Genomic DNA, 19497 nt, shown 5'->3' with positions numbered 1-19497 from the left:
TGATATAGCTTGCGTAGATAGCGAAAAAGCAGAGGCAGGGAGGCGTATCTGCTTGGCTTTCTCACAAGACTGTGTTCTTCAAATAAGTTGCAGTTTGTGGAAAATGTGCTTAAAATTCACATGAATAAGATGCCTATAAAGGTAACAAGTTTCTCATTTCACTCCTTTAACAATGATGACACCCCCATACTTCTCATATAAGATGCCTACAAAACAGTACGAGTTTACTCATTTTCTGTCAAACAAAGACCATAAGATGAACGAGAGGCTCCAAGTTCGATAATGACAAATGATGTTATAAGCTTTCCAATGATTTTTAAGTTACTAAGGTGAGGAGTATGCCTGGAGGTCCATACTGCCGGTCCAAGCACTGGCGTCGCAACACTGCCTTTGCCATGTTCGGCGTCTTCCTCATCTGCATTCCAATTGCCATGAAATCAGCCGAGCTCGAGCAACGGCCTCATCAACCTGTCCGGTCGATTCCTTCGCAGCTCTGGTGTAAGAACTTCGAGAACAAAGACATGTTTACTGGTTTGAAGCGCCACTGGTCAGCAAGAAGAAGAAGAAGAAGAAGAAGAAGAAGAAGAAGAAGAAGAAGAAGAAGAAGAAGAAGAAGAAGAGAGTTGACGGCATGTTAACTGCCACGTCAGCAAAAAACTTATGGAGGTAACGATAGGGACCTTTTTGGAAACGAACTAAAAGTTTGATGACTGTATTATAAGTTTTAAAAGTTAGGTGACTAAAATACAAGTACCCCAAAAGTTTGGGAACTATTTTTATAGCTTATCCTTAAAAGCAAATTTGAAATAAAGAGTGAGTAGAACATTGGAAAATTAAAAGAGGAAAAACAAGTACAAAAATTACAGAGATGGTAATGAAACGTGACAGGTCACACGTGCAGTGAGGGAGTGGGTTTAGTGCCTTTCTGGCAGTCCTTAAAGGTCCGTGGAGCAGAGACAGAGTGAGCAGGCTAAGCTACGAACAAAAAGGAAAACGAAGACGAAAACTGAAACTCAGAACAGAGGTGGGGAAAAAAGCTCTTAGACTCTGGTAATAAAACTTGGCAGTTTTTCATTATTATTATTTTCTGATTGGACGACCGAAATCTCTCTACCAAATCTTAGGACCCCGCTCGCATGCATCCATGCATGCCCCAAAGTCCGTTCGAGGACCCCTCCTCTTAATCAAACATCCCTAAATCAATAGAATATGGGATTTTACTGCCAAAACAAAACGCGCCGTTGCTCTTCTTTACCTTTACTGCGGGTCACGTTTTCAATCAATGTTAAGGGATATGGACTGATAATGGGTGGCGATAGTAACTGGGTTTTCACATGCAAACGCAAATAAAGTCAGGTTGATATGCAAGTACAGACGGCTGGGATTTACCAAACAGATGGTTGAAAGGAGACATCTTCCCTTCTTCTTCTTTTTTCACTTTCATTTTGTCTTTCTCTTTCTTTTATTTTTTTTGGTTGCCTGTTGTTGTCGTTTTGAAGGGATCAAGCCAGCGGAGCTCAATGACCCACACTGGCTGGTGGACCCTGCTGCCCTTTGCTTTGCTGCACCACTTCTTGTGTTTCTATTACGGTAGCCGTTTTTGTGGATTGTGTTGTGCCGTTTTTGTGGGCTCTCCCGTCTGTTTTAACGTTTCCCCTGATGCTTTTGTTTTTGGACCATTTAAAGCCACCCCCACTTGAACATCAATGTTCCTTCCCATCCCTTCATATAATATTAAACAAACTGTGGGGATACCCTCTCGCTCTTTGCCTCCATAAATATCAAACATTCAACCAACTTGACATGTTTTTTAGTCCTGCATAAATAATGTATAATTAAAACGTCTCTTCATTTGCATGTGAAGCTTTTGCAAATAATGAATTCTAGTCACCGGGAACAAATACATTTAACACCCTTTTCTCAATCAAAACTATTATTAAAACCGTTACTTATATTTCGACCGTTGAGTAATAAATTTTATCGGTTATATCATTGAACTCTTGATTTCATTTCAATCACGTCATTGATCGCGATAATAACATGTTTAGTCTTTATTACTGATGTGTTCTTTCAATTTGATTTTAATTATAGATATAATTGAGAGGCCTTCATAGGAACTCAAACCATGAAGTAGGGCATAGACGTGTCAAGCTCGATTCTTGATTCGTTCTTGAAAATATTTTCATACATGTTATCATGTTCGTGAAAATTGAAAGAAAATAAAAATGAAACAAGGGGCCTATGCATGGTTCATGGAATTAAATAGTTAAGTTTAATACTTGATTAATAGTTGACAAAATTTGTATATAGATTACGTTATTGGTGAAAACTAAAGGAAATAAAAATAAATTTGAGAGGTTTTGGACCTAGATTTTAGATACATAAGCATAATTTATTATTGAGTCAAGTTTAATATTTGATTAATGATTGTACAATATTATATATGTATGTGTGTAGGGTTCATATTCGAATAAATTTCTATTTTTATTACTAATATGTAAAAGAGTTATATTTTAATTTTTATCGATATGTAAACAATAAAGATCAACTATTTTATTTTAATTGTTAACTTAAATTTTAAATCATCAATTTTATTAAGAGAAAATAACTTCAGTGACTGAAAATGCCTTATAATATACGATTTTAATCAACATTTTTTGGATTTGCAAAAATGACCAACAAATTCGCAACGCGAACTCCAATTTCGCAACACAAGTTCCAAAATCACAACACGAATAGGTAAATCACAACGATAATATGTAAATCGCAACGCAAATATGTAAATCGCAACACATAAGTCAAATTCGCAACGCTAATTACCGATATAGGTAAACAATACTATCGCAACGCGAATTTCGTTATCGCAACGCGAATTTCATTTTCGCAACGCTAATTACCTATATCGGTAATTAGCGTTGCGAAATTCGAATTGCGAATTTGGAGAAATCGCGTTGCGATTTACATATTATCGTTGCGATTTACCTATTCGCGTTGTGAATTACATATTATCGTTGCGATTTAACTATTCGCGTTGCGATTGTGACTTTCGTGTTGCGAATTTGGAAAATCGCTACGCGAATTTCATTTTCGCAACACGATTCTCCAAAATCGCAACGCGAATTTCATTTTCGCAACGCTAATTACCTATATCGGTAATTGGCGTTGCAAAATTCGAGTTGCAAAATTGGAGAATTCGCATTGCGATTTACATATTATCGTTGCGATTTACCTATTCGCAACGCGATTCTCCAAAATCGTAACGTGAATTTCGTTTTCGTAACACTAAGTACCTATATCGGTAATTAGCGTTGCGAAATTCGAGTTGCAAATTTGGAGAATTCGCGCTGCGATTTACATATTATCGTTGCGATTTACCTATTCGCGTTGCGAATTTGGAAAATCGCAAAGCGAATTTCGTTTTCGCAACGCTAATTACCTATATCAGTAATTAGCGTTACGAAATTCGAGTTGCGAATTTGGAGAATTTGCGTTGTGATTTACATATTATCGTTGCGATTTACCTATTCGCGTTGCTAATTACATATTATCGTTGCGATTTAACTATCCGTGTTGCGATTTTGGAACCTGTGTTGCGAAATTAGAGTCCGCGTTGCGAATTTGTTGGTCATTTTCGCAAATCCAAAAAAAGTTGGTTAAAATCGTATATTATAAGGCATTTTCAGCCACTGAAATTATTTTCTCTTTTATTAATTGTTAATTATTAATAGCTTAAACGAAACCCAATTGAAAGTTTAATGACTTTACAAAAGTTTAAGTTTTTATTCATTGGTTATATAAATTTAGGATAAACTATACTTTTAATACCCAGACTATTACTTTTATTCTATTTTAGTACCTAATTTTTTTAAATTATATCTAATGTCTAATTTAGGTTTCAATTTAATATCTATCGTTAAAAATTAACAGAATTATTGGTGTGACACTTTTTATGTTTTTAACGATGGTGTGGCATTATCTTATGGTGACAAATTTCTTCATCGTTAAATTTTTAACGATGGAGTACTAAATTGAAACCTAAACTAAAAGTTAGGTATAATTTTTTTTTTAAAAATTACATACTAAAAGTGTAACACCCTTAACTCATATCCGACCCGAATACAAGTCCGAGGTGTCACATTGACTTTTCAAATCTTTGACTCTTACAGAAAATCCCGGGAATTTTTAAAACTTTCATTAAAACGAAATACATTAATTTACATAAGACCATAAAATACAAAATCGATCAGAGTATTCGTAATTAACACTTATTACATACCAACACTCTATACATAATCAAGTACATACTTTGTCAATTTACTTCTGATCTGATCTCTTAGTAGTATTGCTGCCTGTGCTAGTTCTATTTCCACTCTTCCTGATTCTTGGTACCTACGTGTAAATCACTTACACGCTAAGTCATAGACTTAGTGAGGCAATAAATGAATATGCAACGATAAACTTATGAATGTTCATACTTACCATTGGATCATGACATTTCAATGTGCATTTATTTATCACATGATAACATATATAATCATATAATGCACATACGAAACTTACCTTCTTGTATCACTTTCACTGTAAATCGGTATTTCAATTGCATTGCCCATGTATATTATTGAGAATAGAGGTATGTGAGTACATTGAGGTTGTGCACTAATGCTGTTACCACAGCTCGTATCAATTCCCTCATGGGGCACCGAACCTTAGTTCAGTATTCATCCCGTAGGACTATTATCTATGTCCCGTAGGACCATTACATCCCGAAGGACTACATCCCGAAGGACTATTATACCCTCGACTCTTGGCATGCCAACTACACCTATAGTTCTCATATCGTATACTATGGGCATTATTCTTATTTTTCATATGTTCATGTACTCATCTCATTTCTCTTGTGATCATGTATCTCATATCACTTCATATCGTGTTCTCATATCACATGTCATATCACATATCATATCACATGAACATATACATGTCTTATGCATATATTACAATAATTATCATGTATGCATGTTCACAACTATTGTATTATAAAAATCAACATAGGGATTAGACTTATCACAAGTCTTATTCCATTATAATATACATCTAGTATGCACTCACCTTAGCTTTGCTTTGTTTCGATTCTAATCCTTTGATCGTTCCGGAATAAGCTTACTTTTAGTATCTACATAATCACACATGGATGTATATCAGTATTATAACTAATATACTCTAATGGTTCACTCTTTAGACTAAGAGAAAAGTCAATTTCATCTTTTAATGAAGGTATGCATCGATGCACTACTGATGCATCGGTGCATCAAAGGTATTCGATGTAGTATTATTGTTGGGATGCATCGATGCACTCCTTATGCATCGATGCACTAATTGCATTCGATGTTTCATTATTAACGGGATGCATCGATGCACTACTTATGCATCGATGCACGAATTACATTCGATGTTATTATTTAAAAATAGTGCATCGATGCACTACCAATGCATCGATGCACATTCATATAATTTCTGGGTTTTAACCTTGATGCATCGATGCACCATGAATGTGCATCGGTGCACTCTGCCCAGAATCCTCTTTTTGAACCCGAAAGTTCATTCATTTGGATTAAATCCTTCATGTTTAATCCCCTTTTTCATTCTTAACTCTAGTAAACATCCTTAAACCTATTTATACTCATTTATTTCATCTTAAACCTTCAAATCCTATCATTCATATGTAATTCAAGAATTACATTAATAAATCAACATGTTTGAATTCCGTTTTTAACACTTCGTATATCTTAACTAGATTGATGACAAGTCAAATATAACTTTCAATTCTAGTTATGAACTCTATTCCAAGATTTCATTTAAGAACTTCAAATCTTAAATCTCTCCTAACTCAATTATCCTTTGATGTTAAGATAACTTAAGCTTTCCTTAAGCTTAGTTATCATCTAATAATCAAAACCCAATATTAAATTTAACAAGAAAATCAATAATCAGAAATCTTACCTTTGCTTTGGTTCACGTGTACAAGGAAGAAAGAAGAAGAAGATAAGTCTGGAAGCATTTAGTTCTCTCCTTTTCAACCCACTTGTATTCATATATATCCTTATCCCTTGTTTAATTAATTGATCCTTACAATGACTCTTTTGCCCTTCCATTCCTACTTCCTTTCAATTCAATCCTACACAATCATTTACATATATATCTTTATACTATTCATTCATTCTATTTTAATCACCAAAATTTGAAACTTTTCAATTTAGTCACTAACCCGGTATTGAGGATGTTACAATTCTCTCCCCCTTAAGAAAATTCGTCCTCGAATTTTCATTATGTAAAGAGGTAAGGATACTTAATCCTCATGTCCTCTTCACGTTCCCATGTTGCTTCCTCTATTTTGTGATTTCTCCACAAGACTTTAACCAATGGAATAGTCTTGTTCCTTAATTGCTTGACTTCATGAGCTAATATTTGAACAGTTTCTTCCTCATAAGTTAAATCTGGTCGAATCTCAATTTCTTCAGTAGTCACAACGTGAGATGGATCAGATCTATATTTCCTAAGCATTGAGACATGAAAAACATTGTGTATCTTTTCCATTTCAGGTGGCAAAACTAGCTGATATGCTACTGATCCTACCCTCCTAGTAATCTCATAAGGTCCAATGAACCGAGGACTCAACTTTCCTTTACGTCCAAACCTCAATATTTTCTTCCACGGAGACACTTTCAAGAACACTTTATCTCCGACTTGAAATTCAATTTCTTTCCTTTTTAAATCGGCATACGATTTATGTCTATCAGCTGCAGCTTTTAGATTATTCTGAATTACTTGAACTTTCTCTTCCGTATTCTGAATCAACTCAGGACCAATAACTTCTCGATCCTTAAGTTCATACCAGTTCAAGGGCGTACGACATTTTCTTCCGTAAAGAGCTTCATAGGGAGCCATTTTGATGCTTGACTGATAACTATTGTTGTATGCAAATTCCGCAAGTGGTAAATATTTTCCCATGATCCTTTGAATTCAATGACACTCGCTCTAAGCATATCCTCCAGAATTTGGATAGTTCGCTCTGATTGACCATCAGTTTGAGGATGAAACGCTGTACTGAAGTTTAACCGAGTTCCCAATGCTCCATGTAATGACTTCCAAAACCGTGATGTGAATCTAGGATCCCGATCAGAAACTATGGAAATAGGTATACCATGCAAACGTATAATCTCTCTTATATACAATTCAGCATACCTATCCATGGAGAAATCAGTTCGTACTGGAATAAAATGGGCTGACTTAGTCAATCTATCCACGATTACCCAGATTGAATCCTTTTTGTTCGGAGTTAAAGGCAAACCCGTCACAAAATCCATCGTTATGTTTTCCCATTTCCATTGAGGAATTGAAATTGGTTGTAACAATCTTGACGGAACTTGATGCTCAGCTTTGACTTGTTGACAAGTCAAACACTTTGATACAAATTCCGTAATGTCTTTCTTCATTCTCGGCCACCAATATTGACTCTTGAGATCCATATACATTTTGTTCCCTCCTGGATGCATTGTCAATGGGCTACAATGAGCTTCCGTCAACAAATCATTCTTTAATTCATCATCATCTGGAATTACTAATCTTTCTCGATAATACAAGTTCTCGTCAGACTTAATCTCATAATCCGTACCCTCTCCATTCTTTATCTGTTGTATCCTCTTTAAACACTTTTCATCTTTAACTTGCAATTCTTTAATTCGATTTAGCCATACTGGCTTGACAGTCAGTTCTGCACAAATTGCACCATCTCCTCTTAACGATAATCTAGCATCAAGAGCTCGCAAAGCTGCAAACGTCTTTCGACTCAAGGCATCAGCTACCACATTTGCCTTTCCAGGATAGAAATCAATCACCACATCATAATCTTTGAGAAATTCCACCCACCTTCTTTGTCTTAGATTCAACTCTTTCTGAGTCATCAAGTACTTTAAACTCTTGTGATCCGTATACAAGTAGCACTTTTCACCATACAAGTAGTGACGCCATATTTTTAGAGCGAACACTACTGCAGCCATCTCCAAATCGTGTGTCGGATAATTCTTCTCATGAGGTTTTAATTGCCTCGAAGTGTAGGCCACCACCTTGCCTTCTTGCATTAACACGCATCCCAAGCCATTATGGGACGCATCACTATACACTACAAAATCCTTGCCAGACTCAGGTTGAACTAACACTGGAGCTTCTGTAAGAATCTTCTTTAACTTTTCAAAACTCTCTTGACATTCTCGAGTCCAAACAAATTTTATTTCCTTTTTCAACAGTTTAGTCAGGGGTAATGCTATAATCGAAAAGTTTTTAACAAACCTTCGATAATAACCAGCTAACCCCAGAAAACTTCTAACTTCCGATATATTCTTTGGAACTTCCCACTCCAGAATAGCTTTAATCTTTTGGGGATCCACTCGAACTCCTTCTGCCGAAATTACATGTCCAAGGAATGCCACTTCATTCAACCAGAATTCACATTTAGAAAATTTAGCATAAAGCTTTTTATCTCGTAATATCTGTAAGACAATCCTCAAATGCGAACTATGCTCTTCCTCTGACTTTGAATATATTAAAATATCATCAATGAACACCACAGCAAACTGATCCAAATACGGTTGGAAAATTCTGTTCATTAAATCCATAAAAGCAGCTGGTGCATTCGTAACTCCAAACGGCATCACGATAAATTCATAGTGACCATATCTTGTTCTAAACGCCGTTTTTGAAATGTCTTTTTCTTGAATCTTTAATTGATGATAACCCGAACGTAAATAAATTTTTGAGAACACTGAAGCCTCCTTTAATTGATCAAATAAATCGTCGATTCGGGGAAGTGGATACTTGTTCTTGATGGTTACTTTATTGAGTTGTCTGTAATCGATACAAAGATGCATGGATCCATCTTTCTTCTTAACAAATAAAACTGGAGCTCCCCAAGGTGATACACTTGGTCTAATAAACCCTTTGTCCAATAGCTCCTTTAATTGAATCTTTAATTCTTGCAATTCTTTTGGAGCCATTCTTTATGTTGCCATTGCAATGGACGTTGTTCCCGGTATTATCTCAATCTGAAATTCTACCTCTCGGTCAGGAGGTAAACCTGGCAACTCTGCAGGAAATACATCGAGAAACTCTCTGACTATAGGAATCCCTTGAATCCCTTTCTCCTTGGTTCTAACATCCAGTACATTAGCAATAAACCCTTGACATCCCTGTAGCAGTAACTTCTTTGCAGTCATCACTGAAATCACATTTGCTAACGGATTCCATCTTTCACTAAATACAATAATTTCTACTCCTTCGGAACTTCTCAACGTCACTCTTTTCAATCTACAATCGACATCAGCATAATAACGATACAACCAATCCATACCCAATATCACTTCGAATTCATCAAAAGGTAATTCCATCAGATTAGCAGGGAATTCAATTCCCTGAATTCGTATGGGACACCCTCGGCTCACCATATTTACTCGGGCACTGTGCCCTAATAGATTCGTCACTATCACCTCCTTGCTAGTAATTTCTAACGGAATGTTCAATTCTTTCACTAACTTACTAGTAATGTATGAATATGTAGACCCGGGATCAATCAATACAATAACACCTTTGTCAAACAATAGAAAGGTACCTGTTATAATATCTGGGTCATCACAATCATCATTGGTCTTGAGGTTGTACACCCGAGCAGTGGAGTGTATCTCTTGTTGAGCAGAGAACTCTGACTGACTTCTTCCTCTGCCTCTACCTCTTCCCCTCTGGGTTACAGAAACAGACCTCTCAGGCTGTACAGGTTCACTAGTTGACATTGGACAGTCTCGAACGAAGTGTCCGGCGTCTCCACATCTAAAGCAGACTCCAGAAATCATCCGACATACCCCTAAATGATTCTTTCCACAATGCGGTCATTGTCTGGCTTGACTCTGATTAGTTCTCCCAGCTCCCGATCCTGCTGATTGAGTTTGTTTGCCTCTCATCGGATTTGATCCTCTAGCTGAGGATACCACTGACTCCGATTTAGCTTGAGGTCGAGAACCAGCATCTCTACCTCTTTTTGATGGTGCGGAACTCGAAGAAGCACCTGTTATCTTGACTGTTTGAGTCCTTGAATTTTCAAATCTCTCATTCTGAGCTCTTTCCAAAGCTTTGGTACGATTGACTACCTCTTGAAATGAGGATAGATTCAATATAATCAACATCTTCTTCAACCGAGGACGTAATCCCTCTACGAACCACTCACAAGCATCCTTCTCAGTAGGAACAAGCTCGGCAGCAAAACGACTCAACTTATTGAATTCACACTCGTACTCATATACAGTGTGATTCCATTGTTTCAGATTCATGAACTCTTGCTTCATTTGACGAACAAATTGATCTCCGATGTACTTATGTTTGAATTCTTCTAAAAACAATGACCAATTTACTTGGGCGTTAGTCATCCTCAATGTAACATTAGTCCACCAGATCCTTGCTTGTCCTCTCAACAAGGAAATTACTCCATCTAGCTTATCAGCATCGGAACAATGAAGACTCGTAAGCATGACCTTCACGTCATTAAGCCAAAGGTCCGCAGTAACAGGACCTTCATTAGCTTCCCCTTTAAACTCTGGAGCTCCCAATCCCTTCAACTCTTTCGCAACATTTATTTTTGGAGTTGAAATAACAAGAGGTTGGAAACGCGTCAATACCGCGTCTAACGTTCTAAAGAATATATCTTGATCATTGACAGGCATTCCCGAGGATGTCTGTTCTTCACTCTGCTTGGACGGGGCAGGTGAATTACTACTTTCAATGGGTCTATCGTCTCCCGCTTCATTTCTAGATCTACCCTGTCCGGACATCTATAAAAATACAACCATATAGTTCTATTAGCAAAACAGCATACTTACTATTCCATCAGATCAGAAGTTTCCACTATTTGTTGGCATGTATACCTTATAAGACACTCTAGACTTCAGTTTATGCCGAGAATCGACTAAACCGTAGCTCTGATACCATTAAATGTAACACCCTTAACTCATATCCGACCCGAATACAAGTCCGATGTGTCACATTGACTTTTCAAATCTTTGACTCTTACAGAAAATCCCGGGAATTTTTAAAAATTTCATTAAAACGAAATACATTAATTTACATAAGACCATAAAATACAAAATCGATCAGAGTATTCGTAATTAACACTTATTACATACCAACACTCTATACATAATCAAGTACATACTTTGTCAATTTACTTCTGATCTGATCTCTTAGTAGTATTGCTGCATGTGCTACTTCTATTTCCACTCTTCCTGATTCTTGGTACCTACGTGTAAATCACTTACACGCTAAGTCATAGACTTAGTGAGGCAATAAATGAATATGCAACGATAAACTTATGAATGTTCATACTTACCATTGGATCATGACATTTCAATGTGCATTTATTTATCACATGATAACACATATAATCATATAATGCACATACGAAACTTACATTCTTGTATCACTTTCACTGTAAATCGGTATATCAATTGCATTGCCCATGTATATTATTGAGAATAGAGGTATGTGAGTACATTGAGGTTGTGCACTAATGCTATCACCACAGCTCGTATCAATTCCCTCATGGGGCACCGAACCTTAGTTCAGTATTCATCCCGTAGGACTATTATCTATGTCCCGTAGGACCATTACATCCCGAAGGACTACATCCCGAAGGACTACATCCCGAAGGACTATTATACCCTCAACTCTTGGCATGCCAACTACACCTATAGTTCTCATATCGTATACTATGGGCATTATTCTTATTTTTCATATGTTCATGTACTCATCTCATTTCTCTTGTGATCATGTATCTCATATCACTTCATATCGTGTTCTCATATCACATGTCATATCACATATCATATCACATGAACATATACATGTCTTATGCATATATTACAATAATTATCATGTATGCATGTTCACAACTATTGTATTATAAAAATCAACATAGGGATTAGACTTATCACAAGTCTTATTCCATTATAATATACATCTAGTATGCACTCACCTTAGCTTTGCTTTGTTTCGATTCTAATCCTTTGATCGTTCCGGAATAAGCTTACTTTTAGTATCTACATAATCACACATGGATGTATATCAGTATTATAACTAATATACTCTAATGGTTCACTCTTTAGACTAAGAGAAAAGTCAATTTCATCTTTTAATGAAGGTATGCATCGATGCACTACTGATGCATCGGTGCATCAAAGGTATTCGATGTAGTATTATTGTTGGGATGCATCGATGCACTCCTTATGCATCGATGCACCAATTGCATTCGATGTTTCATTATTAACGGGATGCATCGATGCACTACTTATGCATCGATGCACGAATTACATTCGATGTTATTATTTAAAAATAGTGCATCGATGCACTACCAATGCATCGATGCACATTCATATAATTTCTGGGTTTTAACCTTGATGCATCGATGCACCATGAATGTGCATCGGTGCACTCTGCCCAGAATCCTCTTTTTGAACCCGAAAGTTCATTCATTTGGATTAAATCCTTCATGTTTAATCCCCTTTTTCATTCTTAACTCTAGTACACATCCTTAAACCTATTTATACTCATTTATTTCATCTTAAACCTTCAAATCCTATCATTCATATGTAATTCAAGAATTACATTAATAAATCAACATGTTTGAATTCCGTTTTTAACACTTCGTATATCTTAACTAGATTGATGACAAGTCAAATATAACTTTCAATTCTAGTTATGAACTCTATTCCAAGATTTCATTTAAGAACTTCAAATCTTAAATCTCTCCTAACTCAATCATCCTTTGATGTTAAGATAACTTAAGCTTTCCTTAAGCTTAGTTATCATCTAATAATCAAAACCCAATATTAAATTTAACAAGAAAATCAATAATCAGAAATCTTACCTTTGCTTTGGTTCACGCGTACAAGGAAGAAAGAAGAAGAAGATAAGTCTGGAAGCCTTTAGTTCTCTCCTTTTCAACCCACTTGTATTCATATATATCCTTATCCCTTGTTTAATTAATTGATCCTTGCAATGACTCTTTTGCCCTTCCATTCCTACTTCCTTTCAATTCAATCCTACACAATCATTTACATATATATCTTTATATTATTCATTCATTCTATTTTAATCACCAAAATTTGAAACTTTTCAATTTAGTCACTAACCCGGTATTGAGGATGTTACAAAAAGGAAACAAAAGTAATAATATAAGTACTAGATATATAGTTTACCCATAAATTTAATCCAGTAATTTAGCGGTCTCAAGGTAGCTTACTATATAACTTTTGAGTTATTGATATCTTTCCTATTGTATTAAACTAGTTGATATAGTGGGATGAGATACTAGATCCTTTAAAAAAGGTCAGGGGTTCAAATACTGACGATTGTGAATGAAACAAACTGGTTTGGGAGGGTCACTCTTACATCTACAGTACCTGATCCGGATTAGTTGATCAGTAAATTAGATATCGGTGGTTATACCAAAAAAAGGTTTATACAATATCTTTAAATATTAATTCATAATGATATCAATAATAATTAGAGGAGGATGTATGTAGATTCTGAGGAGATCAGAGCAACTACATATATATTATTAATATACCCGAGGGTCAGTTATAAATTAATATTTGAAAATGTTGAATAACTAAGTTTGGAACCTTATGTTTTAATTTCTAGATCTATCACTATGATAATTCCATTATTGTATAACTAAGTTTTGATCTGATTTATTAATTCATAATAATATATAAATTTTATTTTATATATTTCAACTGAAAATTTGTAACCACAAACTCCTGTAATTTTCATGTTCTTTTTAGCAGGTTTGAGAAGGAAAGAAAAATAAAATAAAGGAATAAAACCCAAACTAGCTCTTCCTTCTAGTGACTCTTGGGCCAGTAATGACCGAAAGGGTGCAAGTAAAAAACTCCTTCAATTATGTATGGTTCTTTTGACCCCAAAACTTGGATTTTTGGATATAATATGATAATAATATACAATTATTTATTTATTATATGTCATGTCATATAATCTAATAAGATATATATTTAATTATGTACAAATATTTTTTGAGACACAGTTATGTGCATAATTACAAGGTAAATATTTACACGCTAATTGTACAAGTCATACTGAATAAACAATATCGTCACACAAGGTGCTTCTGTCTTTCAAGTTTTCAGCATTCTTGCTTTGGTAGTCAGGGGGATGACCGTTTTGGAGTAAGATTTGCAGAACCGTTTTCATGGAAGGTCTTAATGAAGGCAAGGCTCTAGTACAATAAAGACCAAGTTTGAAGACATTGCACATTTGATTCAAGTGACAAGCTTCCTTCACATCTTCATCTAATGCATCTGATATCGAGTGGCCTTCTACATAGTAATGTTGAGCCCATTCTGCAAGTGATCTGTGTTCATCTCCACGATTCGGTTTTCGTCCCGTTGTTAGCTCCAAAAGGATGACTCCAAAGCTATAAACATCGATCTTCTCATTGATTCTCTTGGTGCGAGCATATTCTACAGTTCGATTCGAAATAAAAGATGATGTTTAACTAGAAATTAAGGTAGTGGAATTGGATGCAATGTTGGAACATACAACGCTAAAACTCACCAGGGGCAATGTAGCCGAACGAGCCAGCCACGGCGGATATTGTTGCTGGTTTTCCTTGTTTGATCAACATCTTAGCAAGACCGAAATCGGCAATTTTCGCATTGAATTCGGAGTCTAAGAGGATGTTGCTCGACTTCACATCTCGATGAATAATGGGTGGAGAACAATAATGGTGCATATAGCAGAGTCCTTGTGCTGCCCCAACTGCAATTCCGAATCTCTTGGGCCAATCCAAGATAATACCTGATGTTCGATGCTTATTCAACCATTGGTATAGGCTACCATTCTCCATGTACTCGTAAACAAGAAGTTTCGAATCCTCGCTCGACATGCAGCACATCAGTTTCACAATGTTTGAATGCTTAATTCTGCCCAATGTCATAACTTCAGCTTGGAACTCCTTGTCCAATTCCCTCTCCGGCCTTTTCTTATTCCGGATCCGCTTAACAGCAACGAAATCGTCATGGCCGGATACATCAACACGGTATACTTCTCCTGATCCCCCGGCTCCGATCTTGTTTTTTTGATCTTCCAATCCCAACAAAATGTCCTTTGTCGTGAAAGTTACCATTTGGAATGTGACGAGCTCCCACTTCGAATCTAATACGTGATTTCTCTTCCAACAAAATTTAGTGACCAAGAATGAAACTAACGAACACAGTACAAAAACTGCTATACTCGAAATCCAAATAAGATCTCGAGGATAACTCAAGTTTGAGTTTCTTTGTGAACCACAAATGTGTAGCTTTACCTTTGCAGTGGTAGCACAGAGACCAGGATTGTTTAGGAAGCTGTCGGAATAGGCACCATTGTTGAACTCTTTCGGAATATTCCCGGTGAGATGATTGGAAGAAAGGTTAAAGTCAGTACACTTTAGAAGACCAAGTTGAGAAGGAATTTGGCCAGAAAATTGGTTTCCAGACAAATCCAACTGGTTAAGGCTCGGTAGAAAACCAATGGCCTCTGGAATTTGTCCAGAAAGTTGGTTTTTGCTGAGGTTTAGAGTTCTGAGTGACTTCCATGAGACTATATCTGATGGAAGGGAACCATGGAGTTGGTTTTGATCAAGCAAAAGAGTTGACAGAGAAGGAAGAGCTGTTAATTCTCTTGGAATTGTACCATTGAAGAAATTGTTACTGGCATAAAACACATCAAGATTCCTCCATAGCTTCACTTCAATGGGGATTTCTCCGGAAAACCTGTTGTTACTGATATCAAGTCGGGAGAGATTATCTGACACTCTTCGGGGAAGCTCACCGGTGAACATGTTGTCACTTATCGTTAACATTGATAAGTTCAAAGATAACCATAGTCCACCTGGAATGCTTCCGGTGAGACCATTCCGGCCAATTTCGACCCTTAGTAAACTATTACAGTTACCAAGTGACGTTGGCAATTCTCCTGTAAGATTGTTGTCAAAAGCTATAACTCCAAGCAGCTTACCTCCATCGCATAAATGCTTAGGCAACGTCCCCGTAAGCCTGTTAGAACAAACCTCGAATCTTTCGAGCATCGAGTACCGACCAAGATCTCGAGGTAGAGTGCCCGACAGTCTGTTGCCAAACAATCTAACGTCTGTCAATCTGGAGATTTGTCCAATGCTTTCCGGAATTTCGCCCGACAGTTTATTGAAAAACAGAACTAAACTTGATAACTTTTCGAGTTTTCCAACATCACTCGGGATTCTTCCGGTCAAGTGGTTTTGAGAAAGATCAATTGCGGTCAGATTGGAAGCTCGAATCACTTGGGGAATCTCTCCAAATAGCTTGTTGTTGAAAAGATGTATCTCCTTCAAGTTCTTCAACAAGAACAAAGCATTTGGGATTTCCCCCGTTAGTCTATTGCTAGATAAATCCAGTATCTCTAGAGCTGTCATGTCTGCAATGAAATCGGGTATTTCACCGACTAAATTAGTTCCAGACATCCATAACGTCTTCAGCTTCGTCAAGTTTTTGAAACTTGAAGGAATCTTAGACGGCTCGAACTCTGAATTATCTGCTAACCCCAGAATTTCAAGCTTGGACAAGTTGCCAATTTCATGCGGGAGAGAACCATTGAACTGGTTTTTAACAAGCTGCAGGGTAATTAGCTCTTGCAACGATCCAATGGCGGCAGGAACTTCACCGGTAAAATTATTAACAATAAGGTTCAAGTACCGGAGCCGGCTTAGTGTGTCGATGTCAGCAGGGATCGTGCCGACGAAATAGTTCTGAGAGAGGTCCAGGTACTCAAGTTTGGAACAGTTGTAGAGAGTTTTAGGAAATTCACCCATGATGTTGTTGTAGTTAAGATCAATGGATGCAAGGTTCTGGAGCTCACAAATGAGAGATGGGATCGTGCCGTTGATGCTCTTGTTGGCAAGGTATAACCCGGTGACCGAGTTGTTAATGCAAGTGACTTCAGGCCAGCTGCAATGGTTGGTGGAGTTTGATGACAGCATCCAGTGGCCGATGGACGAAGGGTTTTGCCAATACTGTTTTAGTTTGACTAATATGGCTTGTTCCTGTGCTCCATGAAATTGGGAGCTTGCATGGCTAAGAAGGAGCACAAGGAAAACGGCTTTGAATTGTACTTTAAGGAAAACGGCTGTTGGTTTTGACATTTTGGGCAAGGCTAGTGGGACTCGGTATCAGAATCCCACACTGCAAGGGCTACGTTTTCAAAGCTCGACGATTTGAGTAAGTGAAGCAAACAAAAGGGAAGAGTCTTTAACGGTTATGAGTCCAAAGCTTCAGGCGATGAACATTTATACACACGTTGGGAGCAATCGAGGGGTTAAGGCATAGGAAAAGGATTTTGTAAATAATTGTTTCTTTTACAAATGAAAGTGACAAAACTGTTACTTACAGTCCTCTCTGCAAACTATGTTTGGCTACTCTTTTTTGAGGGAAAATGCAAACTTGACCCAATTATAATACCATAGATCACAATAATTCTTATCAGGTGTTTCTGGTTAAACACAACCCAAGCCCCACGAACAGCTGTGGAAAGGCAGGTTAAAGGCGACAGTCCGGTATGAAACCACCCAGAAAGACACTACTTTTTCTATGACAATTCATACGATGCTTCATTGGCATTGCCATCTTTTGCTTGGTCTTTACCCTTCCAAAACGGCAAAATTTTGTATGGATGAGAATCATTTTCCCCCTTCTTTTTTTTCTTTTCACATCTAAACGAGTATCACATGGGTGTGGAATATTGTAAAACATGGGTGTCTTGGAGGATATAATTATCCCTTGATGGGGCAGGGATTCTTTAGATAAGAGGGGGAAAGGTTGATATTGGCCTTGGGAACCGGGACCGGAAGATAGAGAGAAAACCCAGAAAAAAAGCTTGTGACTTTTTGGACCAAGCCGAAAGACTTTGACCAATACCAAAACACCGAGACTTGCTCTCTTTTCATAAAATTGAGAAAATATTATAAGTCTTTTCTAGGGGTATCAATTATTTTTTAAATGATGTCAAAATTATTCCAAAATAATAGTACTAATTTTATTTTTAATATTTATACATATAATTACAAACACAAATTGGAGTGTCACTTAACACCCTCAACAAGAAGGCGGCTCTGCCCTTTAATTAAATGCGAGTAGATTGATGGGGAACAATTCAAATGCCATCCTTATCCAATTGCCTATCATGGACAATAAAAGAGCTTCATTTTAGGGTACATTACAATTTAGGAAAAGACGTCATTTCCAAGGCTTGAACCATGAACTTTGAAGTGTAAATATAAAATTTCGAACATTTACTTGAATATTTATATAATTAAAATAATGACGATTAAATGATTACAAAACAATAAAGACACATATATTAGATATTTTTTTAAATATAGGAAATATATATTATTTTTTAAAATATATAATGTGATATCTTAATAAGAAATTACAAGTTTAAGTATTAATGATTATAATAGAATAATTAAATATTTATTATCGAATAATTAAAAAGTATTTAATAGGTTAATAAAAGGTGTCGATAATTCTTACGCTTGGCCTTGGCTCCTGATATGGGTAACGAACCCAGACCAAAGTACAATTGTTTCATAATTTCTCAGTTTTCAGTTTACAATTGCCATCGGCTTGTATGATTGCATCAGCAAGAAGGTACATGTGGATCTAATAGCGAAACCCTGTTCGTTCTGAAAACCCCGAACCCTAAAAGGACCCCAAGAAAATAAGGTGATTTTCTCAACAACAAAAAATCATCGGTGATCGGTATATATATCGATCTAACATCGGTCAGATTATATTTTCTGATCTAACACCCGTAGCAGTAAAGCGTGCCCCCTGAACCGTACTATATGCTGATTTGGCGCCACGTGGAGTATAGTGTCTCCTGTACCGCGCTATACGCTGACTAGGTTACACGTGGGGTATAGCGCCCCCCTCTCCGCACTATACGCCGTACCAAAATTATATTTAACGCAGTCCCTGATTCGCGCTATATAATAATTACATATAACGTGGTACAGGTACCGCGCCTTATATGTTTATAAATACCTCTCGTTCTCGTATCTCTCCTCACATCTCCTCACATCTCTCCTCTCTTATAAATTAATACAACAATTCCGTCAACGAGTAATAATTCTGGCAATCTTCTTATATTTGATTTAGAAATTCGTGCGATTTTTCGTTATAAGGTAATTTTGTTATAATTTTTTAATTATACTTATTGTTTATTATCATTATTTGAAAAAATATTATACTAATTATTTTTAATTAATTTTTATGTTTGTAAAATTGAAAAGCGATAGTATACGTCGAAATAGTTTTGCGGTGCAGGTAATAATATAAAATTATATTATTTAAATTATTTACGTTG

The 19497-nt window shown here is 36.5% G+C and overlaps 1 protein-coding gene across 1 annotated transcript; it reads right to left on the bottom strand.

Moving 5' to 3' along the window:
• Positions 1-14175: 14175 nt before the first annotated feature.
• Positions 14176-17532, bottom strand: LOC120166444 (receptor-like protein kinase HSL1). The gene is made up of 2 exons (XM_039175698.1): positions 14671-17532; positions 14176-14576 (listed from the first exon to the last, which is right to left on the bottom strand). Exons 1-2 carry the CDS (start codon positions 17270-17272, stop codon positions 14188-14190), a joined length of 2991 nt encoding a protein of 996 aa, XP_039031629.1. The 5' UTR covers positions 17273-17532; the 3' UTR covers positions 14176-14187.
• Between the last annotated feature and the right edge of the window lie 1965 nt (positions 17533-19497).

This window comes from Hibiscus syriacus, unplaced genomic scaffold (genome assembly GCF_006381635.1).
Source record: "Hibiscus syriacus cultivar Baekdansim isolate YM2019G1 unplaced genomic scaffold, ASM638163v2 tig00111640_pilon, whole genome shotgun sequence".
Classification (NCBI taxonomy): Eukaryota; Viridiplantae; Streptophyta; class Magnoliopsida; order Malvales; family Malvaceae; genus Hibiscus; species Hibiscus syriacus.
The sequence above is the reverse complement of the archived record's forward strand: the minus strand, read 5'-3'. Positions and strand labels throughout refer to the sequence as shown.

Bases quoted from the DNA above. Each gene is read 5' to 3' on its own strand.
- LOC120166444 (XM_039175698.1), bottom strand. From the start codon at position 17,272: ATGTCAAAACCAACAGCCGTTTTCCTTAAAGTACAATTCAAAGCCGTT. The intron at 14,577-14,670 runs GTGAGTTTTAGC...ATCGAACTGTAG, and splicing joins GTTCGGCTACATTGCCCCTG to AATATGCTCGCACCAAGAGA.